The sequence below is a fragment of the Octopus bimaculoides genome, chromosome 19 (genome assembly GCF_046866305.1).
Source record: "Octopus bimaculoides isolate indiv1 chromosome 19, ASM4686630v1, whole genome shotgun sequence".
NCBI lineage: Eukaryota > Metazoa > Mollusca > Cephalopoda > Octopoda > Octopodidae > Octopus > Octopus bimaculoides.
The window spans coordinates 22,030,317-22,039,802 of NC_142946.1; the positions used below are offsets into that span (position 1 = coordinate 22,030,317).

Consider the following 9,486-nt stretch of genomic DNA (forward strand, 5'->3'; position numbering starts at 1 on the left):
TTAATAATGTCTTTTTCCCTTGCATGCAAATAATACTTTCAAATACTTATCTCTGTTATTAATGGACTTAACAATTTTTAAAAAATGGTTTCATGAAATCCTTTATATAAAATCTAAAAGACTATAAGTAACTTACCAGGTTTTAATGTTTTGATAGCTACTGAAGTTGTGTTGTTCCACAAACCTTCCCATACTTCGCCAAACTGACCATGACCAATTTTTTTGATAAGTTTTAGAGAATGCTTAGCAATTTCCCATTGGTCTGTAGTATTATGGGAAAGACCCATTGTGACAGGTTTCTCAATCTGAATAGGAAAAACAATTAATTCATTATTAAAAAACATAAATAATGGTCAAACAAATTATTAATTGTTCAAAAGAATTATCTGCAGAAACAAAACAAAAGGAGTTATGTAGTTAAGTTGGCTTGAAGGAAATTAGTATACATACTTGTGTACAAGGCTTTCTGAGATTAACACACAAGCCATCAGCATCCCGGCTGTAGTGATCCACCAATTCTGACAGTGTACGAAATGTGACTCTTCGTGCAATGAAGAAACCTCCTTCATCAAGTTGCCGAATTCTATAATGCTTGACTGTGTCTCCATCACGAACTGAAAGGAAGTAAAAGTTCAAAACATGAGTGGAAATTCTAAGAGCTGCTTAAATGTAAAGTATTATAAATTATTAATGCATTTTGTTCAGGAGATAATATAAATTATATCTCTTGAAGTATTTAGGATGTAAAATCATAGCCATTAACAAAGGTGAAATAATTTTACAGCACTTGAGCTCCAGCTCAGAAGTAGAAATCAGTTTAATGAGTTCAACCACAATGTTCATCTAAGATCATCTCCTTTAATACACTGAACAATTTAGTTACTAATATCAACAACATCTTATCTTTTTCAAGCTGAGATAATAGCTGTTGATTGCTAAATGTTTTAGTCTTCACAAAAGTTCTAGATAAATTTAACTAAAGTAGATATTATTCAACTCCAGAATATTAAATCAAAACATATTCAACAAGACCTGGAAGAATAGTTATGGACAATGCAATAGTATGGTAAAAAAAAAAAATTTAATGTGGTAGAAGTGTATTTAGTTGGTACAAAATATATTTCCAAGTTAATAATGAGAGAATATTGAAGGGTGTGCTGAACTGAAATTCAGAGAAACTGACTGTAACCATTCAGAGATTAAGTGAAATTAAGACAATGCAAAAATATTTGGTAACATGAAACTCCAGGAAATTAGTTTGATGTTAATTATCAGATGCTAGAAATAAAATTAATAACATGTATGCTGACAACAGGTTCATTTGCTACTAAAGTATGCAAAATTATAAAAGGCAAATAACTTGCTGCATAATGTTTCATACATATATAACAACTATATTTTATTTTGCAACTGAGCAAAGATTCAATGACTGTAGAAACGATGAATATTTTGTTGAAAGTTTGGAAATAAATGCACTAAGAATGTTATGCAATGTCTGAAGGATAAACTGCTTTGAAAATGTATACCTTGTAATGGTTTTAGTTATTAGATTGTGGCTATGAGGAGTATTGCTTGCAAGAGTTTTAGTTGAGTATATTGAACACAATATTTACATAAGTGTGCTACTTATTCTACTGAGCTATATTGAATTTTTAAATTATACTTTTTGACATAACACAGATATGTTAATAACTAAACCATAAACACAGACAGGCCTCTACACTGTCTCCATCAACCAAATGCCATTTTTGAGTTATTGGTAAACTCAATACTACATGCTTCATATGTCATGTAGTGAAAATGAACCAGGGACCACATGGCTGCAAAGTAAACTTCTCAAGTACATGGATACATATTTCAGAGTGAGTGTCAAACAGCCATGTTTTTCACATTGCCAAGAGTGGCTGGTGTGTACCTACATACGTGCAATACAAAGTGAATCACTTGAGTTAGGATGTTTGATAGAATGAATTAAATTTTTTTAATGAAATTGCACAGCGTTTTTAATCCTTTTGTTTATGTTTTGGCTGAAATATATTGCCTTAGTTTCAATTAATTTTAAAAAGAATGAAGAATTTGACAAATAAGCACATTATTAAGTTGGTGTTCAGAACAAAACGTTTGTACCTCAGAACTAGGAGCAGTCTCAGGTGAGTTGGTATCAAAAGGGTTAAATGAATCTATGTGTCTAGCAAACAACTTGCACATGCAAGTGCTACCAGTCAAGAACTCCACATACCAGAAGCCAGCAAGTGTATGGGGTCATCAGGAGAGAATGCGTGCCGTTTCGGAGCCTACCTCTCGACGGCATCAATGCGCACCGGCCCCCCTCACTGATATGAGGCCCCGCTTGCTAGATCAACTGATTATTAAAACAAAGCTCAATATTTCTCTAGCCATCGCTCATCGTCTCTTTTTAACCAAATCCAGTGGCTAGCCTTCTCCACTATTAAATGTGTTTCTGAGAATACTTATATGCTTAAGAAAATAGTGGGAATTTAAAACAAAGCTGTTACTTTAAAAATTAAATGAATATTTGTTTTGTATAAAATTACATACTTTTCAATTCAGACAATTTCATTGGGGCAAGTGTTTCACAACCTGATACAGACTATTTACAAATATTAATTATATAACTTGTTTCTTATTTTGATAAAGCACATCAAACAAAAGTGAACAAAACATGACCCAGTTAAACAAATTTAATGAGAAGACTGAATAATTATTTCATTATTTTGGCCATTAAAAATAGCTTGACTATATTATGATTAAAACCCCAAAAGGATGTACAATAAAAATGATGGGAAAAAAACCCAACAAAAAAACGAAAGAAAATCACATGTGAATCTTCACTGAGAGATTATATTTTCAAGGAATATTTATTCCTAGAGATGGTGCAAACAAAAAAGTAGGTTCTTGATAATATTTTTACCAACCTAAATATCACAAAAATTCCAGAAGATAACATACAATAATGAATGCATAGATATATGCGTTGTTATTTAGTAAGACTGAGAATTTTAGCAAATAGAGACCAAATTCTTCACTTCTCAGTTTATTCTTAAGATATTTCTGCAGTAGTATTAGTTTGTTTGAATTTCAAAGAAATCTATTTGCAACAAAAATAGCAAAGTGAGAGTTTTATTAATTTTGATCCGTTTTGTATAGACAGGAATGCAAAGCTGGCGATTCTTTGTTTACATCATGTTTTATTGTTATCTCAGATGGATAATTCATTATGATGGAGAAAGCTTGCTGTGGGACATGATATAAACATCCAGTGATTATTTCTGATTTAATAATGGCAACTGAAATCAAATGAATACCAGTTTTCTATAATTGGAGAAAATTCTTTGAAGTGCTTAAGACAACAAACACATTAGTACAAATTCCAGGTTTAAACTAAGTGTTCATCTTGTAATTTTAGGAGAAATTGTTCTTGATTTGTCAAATAGAGATTAGCAGTGAAATTGTTTGTATGTTACAGTATATGCAATAACAAAAAATAAAAAGTATTAATTTCATATTGTTGATTCATCTTAACTGAGATTGATTTTTAAGCAAAGCTCCAAATCTTCAAACATTTTTAACTGACAGAAATGTGAACATTACTAAAGATGTAGGTTTGTACATTATTTACATTTGAAGGATAACACAACATTTTGGCTGATACACCCTCCAGCCTTCATCAGGTGTCTTGGGGAAATTTCGAACCATGGGTTCTCATTCCTAAGGTATTTTTTTGATGTTATTATTATTATTATTCTGACGACAACGACGACAACAACATCATCGAAAAATACCTTAGGAATGAGAACCCAGGTTCGAAATTTCCCCAAGACACCTGATGAAGGCTGGAGGGTATATCAGCCGAAACATTGTGTTAACAACAAACAAGATGAGGACAAATATCTGTCAAATGTAAATAATGTACATAATTCCTCATCTCTTAAATATAGAATTGTATGTAGGTTTATTTCAAGCAAGGCTATATAAGTAGCTGTAAGCATATGGCTTTGACATAGAGCATGAAACTTTTATAAGAGGGACATTTAGAAGTGGTAATGATTATGTAGTATCCATGGTATGAGGTTAGGGTAAAGGATTATTAATCATATGGTCATGAGTTCAAACCTCATAACTATCAATGCTGTGTTCGTGTGAAATGCACATAATTCAATTATTATCTGACAACTTTATTCTATTGCTATATTACAACTGATTACAAAGATGTCCACTATTATTTCAGTAATACATAATTGTCTTAAATTAAAAAAAAAAGTTAGCTATTGAAAAAAAAAAAAACAGGATGTAAAACAGTTTTAAAAGGCTGTTGAACAAGTAAAGAGAGTTGAAATTTTGGTCATGAATCTGTTTCTTTGAGAAGTTACCACTTTATTGCAGTACAGACATCATCATAAATTTAAGGGAAACCTTTAAGGTCTTCTAATTATTTTATTTTCATTTTCAAAGGGAATGACATGAATCTTAAGGAAATTGTATAACATTAAATCAGTTCCAAACTGAATTAATGATTAATAGCTCCTCATACTAGAACAAGTAAAACCTTTACTTTTTGGTGGAAGTTTTCATTTAGTGTACACTGAGTCTGATGGTTTCATTTAGACAGCATGACAGGATACTTTATATATCAATTCCATTTTCATTACCTTAAGGATAATGAAATGTCTTAATGAAGAAGAAAGTACAGGAAATCTTAGGTAAATATGAAAATATGAACACATGTCACTATTGTAAGAACATTTATAGCTATTGCCAGATACAAGTTTAGTTTACTTCTCATAGGTTTATACAAACCTCTCAAATTTGAGAATTGCAAAACATAAATGAAAACTGAAAAATTTCTGAATGCAATATGTCAGTTTCTTCAAAACAGGCCCACTTCTGATTAATTAAATTTTTCCATATTCGTGAGTGAAATTTTATATTAGCAATTGTTTTTACAGCTGGTATCCTTCCTGAAGCTAACAACTTAGTTAAAGAAAGAGTAGAGCCTGTTTGTTCAAGAGTACATTAGTTCAGTACGTTAAGCCACCAATGCTTGACATTTTGAAAGAAAACCAAGAGCTTAAGAGTGGGTACAACACCTCTTCACTTCCAAACCATGTAGTTCTATCTAATAGATTAAAATGATGGTCACTGACGTACTATATTTATGAGATGTTATCTGAATTGTAGAAAGCAAAATTGTTTTCACTGTCTGCTAAAGAAAACAATGCAGCAATTATAATTTGAAACAATTCTTATTGAAGAAAATTTACATGATAGTGGTGGTAGTGACATCCAACATTATCATCACTATTTACATCATCACAACTGATATCATCCTCTAATCAGCCACTTAACATTTATATGACTTCAAAATATATAATTAGGAAAGTTTTTAAGATGTAAAAATGAATCTGAATTTAAAATAAAAAGTTATCATACAGAGTTACAACCTCAAACGTTGTGAAAGTAAAACATTTTACTCCTGCAACAGTTAGCCAGGGAGAGATGCCACTAGAAAGAACTGTGTTATGTTACAAGAGAAAGAAATAATTTAAAATTATTTTTGCATTTTTCCCCATACTTTTCATATCAGTCAAGCGATGCATTAAATCCGATTGATTCCAATGAATAAATCTAAAAAATGTAGTGATTTAAACTGAACAAATTAGAAAAATGTTCATTATTAAACTCACAAGAGAAAGAATGTTGATTATTAATGGCAGTGTTTGGAAATATTTATTGCCCAGAATATAGAATAAATTATTTATTGATAAGGAGGCCAGCTGCATAAAACAAATTTAAAGTAAAGGATAGGGCAAGAAGTGAAGCATTATGAATTTCAGTTAGATCAATTGTAAAACCTCATTTAGATGATCAAAAGAAAGTTTTGTTTTTAAATTTTAAGTAAAAAAAAAAAATTATAGGAGAGAATTTTCTTCACTAAAAGTTCAATTTAATCTATAAAAATTAGGTTAAGTATACATGTGTAATCTTTACTTGCTGCTGTAAACCAAATTTTCAACTTGTCCAGATCTCTTATTGAAGGCATAGTCAACGCTCTCTTTTTATTATTATTTTTTCATAGACAAAGATATCTGACATTAATAAGAATGTTTCTAATGATCTTATAAACAAATTTTACTGACTTAGGATTATAATGTTTTGACTATTCAAACAAAGAATTTTTAGCAACTTTAGTAGATGTTATCTTTAACTACACAGGGTTTCAATGTTGCTCCTATTCAATTATATCAATATGGAGGACACTAGATTCAAAGGTCAACCATGTAATTTAGAAACTCATAGCGTTATTACTGTATTTATTTGATAAATCAAGGATGCATAGAGCCTCAATAAATATCATCTGCTCTTTCACAATACCTTATCATATATCAACAAATGAGCTATTAAAAACAGTTGGTATTCAAATTACATTAGACATCACTATCCCTGAACTAATCCCATCTATTCTAGTATTCTTCAACGCATTTTAGCTGTTTTATAACCTAAATTATATCATCAAAATATATACTTTCTGTAATGTTTCTTCAATATACTTCTAATGCTCTCCTGCACAAACTGATTTTTCACATAAATATTAATAAACTTTTGATAGTCTGCATCAACAATTAGTAAGAACAATTAAAAAAGATGGAATAAATTTGTTTGCTATGAGTGTTAGAAAAAAAACTGTAATGTTTCAGATAGAACCCTTCATCAGAGAGTGATGTTTCTTGATGCTATTGAATGAATAAATTGAATGTAGCAAGAGTAACTTACATCCCAAAACTTTCAAATGACTCCCACTCTATATGTTACACTTGTTCCTTCAAATCCAGCAGTATTTGGTTAACCAACTTCCAAGTACAATTCCAGGTCACTAATACCATGGTCTCTACCTTTATAAATATTATTTACTGCATCACTTATAAATGCTGGAAATCTCTATACAAGGAGGAAACTGGCAGCCATCTAAGTGATGATTTCTGAAAGCATCTACTCAATTTTCATAGTAATACCCAAGCACTCTCTAAACTTGTAGCAAGGCCATTCAATGAATCACTTCTTGGTTTGTAAAGTCACAATATGAGATGTCTTATTCTACACCCATAGTACAGAGAAAAATACCTTAGTACCATTCTAGGATCCACCTTGTCCATAGGTATTAATGAACTCTATTCAGTTTCCTAAATGATTTCCAGGTCTTTAGTTTGGAAACTCCTATTTTATATATTTATATTTTCTTTTCTCATGGTTTGCCTCTCTGGCTTTACAAATTTGTTACTCTCACTCATTGCCTCCTGCTTCTTGAGTTGCTACAGTTCTTATCAATCTTTTCCCAGTTGTCTTCTCTTACCCTAATCATTACCTGTTAATTTTCCAAATTTGCCAACAGTTTTGTTGATTATCCTCTCTCTTTGATTATTGTTCAAGTTTTGTTGTCTTGTAACCCCACCTCAACTATTCTTCACTTGTTTTTTCTCTTTTTCACTACCCTACAATATATCTCTTCATTACTATCAGAAATTATTATTTTCCATTAACGAGTACTGCCATAAAATGTTAGTAATTTTCCTCTTCCTAATGACAACTTTGAATGTTCAAAAATGAATTCATCTTGCTCTTAACTCAGCCAACTTATCAGCATCATGGTGAGGCAACAGAATTGCTAGTATGCCAGACAAAATGCTTAGCGGTATTTCATCTGTCATTATGTTCTGAGTTCAAATTCCGCTGAGGGTGACTTTGCCATTCATCATTTTGGGGTTGATATGATTGATTGTCCCCCTCCCCACAAAAATCCAGGCCTTGTGCCTATAGTAGAAAGGATTGTTATTATTATCAAATGATTAGTTAGTATTTACTAATAATATACTGTCAAATGATGAACCTGATATCCTTCAAAATGGAAATTGAAGTCTACTTGTGAAATATCAACTTATCAATAACTAGCTTTATTCAGACAAACACAATGAAATTAGAAATTCGTATCTTTCATATTCTTAGTACTATGAAATCTCAACAAAAAAACTTATTACAACTGAATTTAGCAATTATATTTCAATATACACACTGGCATTGCATCTGGAAGTTTTGTTGGCTAAATTTTTGTACCATTAAACGCATCATCTTTAGAAGTATGCCATTATATAATACAGTGAAATTAATGAGTTCAGATAAGTTTATATGTTGTGAAGAGAAAAAAAGAGTCTCATATTTTAGTACAGACCCTTCTCCAGGAAGACAGAAAGTTTCCAATGAATCTTGAAACCTCAGATTTCTTTTCTCTCTGCAGCACATAAACTTATCTAAACTCATTAAATTCACTGCATAATTTTTGTCAATGCAGACCATTATCAGTTTTCTTGAACTAGTTTTACATAATCTTTGATAAACATGTTTACTTTCCAGCTTTGATCTAGGGATTTAAGGAACTCTTTATGACATTTTATGAGGTTCCTGGCACTGTTTTTCTGCTTAACAGCTATATGAAACTAAGATCCATTTCTCTATTTTGTATGGTAATTTAGTTACCTTAAAAATTTTGTCAGACTTTTCAGTGAGACATAACAACTGTTCCTTGAGCAGATCCTAAAGTCAGTGGAATAAAATCCTTTAACACTATCATTTCTCAATTGAATGATATTTGATAATTTATTTGATAATATATAGGCTATCTTTTCTATTTACACAATGTTGGCTACTGTTTACCAACATATACAATATCAACATGCAATAGAACATTCAGACTTTCTGAGTAGAACTTTTTTCTAAGAAGCAATAAATTTTAGTAACTCTCAAAACCATTTGCAAATCCAATAAATCAATATGACTAAGTTGTAAATTATATATCAGATGCAAAATGATTGCATTAAAATGTGATGATATATATGAAAACAACTTGAATAAGTTTTGTATTAAAGAATCATAAAAATTGGTAAGTGGGAAAAGAATCCAAGGAATTCCTTTAGAAAATTTTAGAGCACTTAAATTAATGAATTCTATAGTTCTTGCATCTGTTTCAGCGAATGAAAATTCCAGCAGCTCAATCAATGGAGTCATCTATTTGCAATATGATGGTGTAAGTAGCTGAACATTTCAGTCATTTGTACTCTTAATGTAATCTCCGGGCAGATTTGGCATGACAATGAGTGACAAGATCAGGCCTTCAAATTACAGGTAGAGTCCATACAACAGTTTCCATCTACAGTTAACTCAAATTTTATAGCTGGGTTAACTTGAAGCTATGGTATAAGACATTGCTTTATTATATGGACACGCAGCTATTTACAACTTAAACACTGTATTCATATATAATGTACAACATTTTATGGGCAATGGAATTCCAGAAAAAATATATCTTGTGTCTAATATACATCACTTTTTCTTTATGGTAGACTCTGATACCTTGTCACTACCATCTTTATCCCTCATTCTAGCTCCACCTCATTTATTCCAACCCACCCTCAAATA

The 9,486-nt window shown here is 31.0% G+C and overlaps 1 protein-coding gene across 3 annotated transcripts in view; it reads right to left on the reverse strand.

Annotated features, from left to right (window-relative positions):
* LOC106872948 (tyrosine-protein kinase Src42A) overlaps positions 1-2,462 on the reverse strand; it is a 39,582-nt gene extending 37,120 nt beyond the window's left edge. For all 3 annotated transcript variants that reach the window (XM_052974676.2, XM_052974675.2, XM_089366589.1), the window contains exons 1-2: positions 451-2,462; positions 137-305 (exon numbers count right to left, since the gene is read on the reverse strand). In XM_052974676.2, the coding sequence (XP_052830636.2) occupies positions 137-287 (151 nt within the window). In that variant the 5' untranslated portion in view covers positions 288-305; positions 451-2,462. The remainder of the gene's footprint in view (positions 1-136; positions 306-450) is intronic.
* Between the last annotated feature and the right edge of the window lie 7,024 nt (positions 2,463-9,486).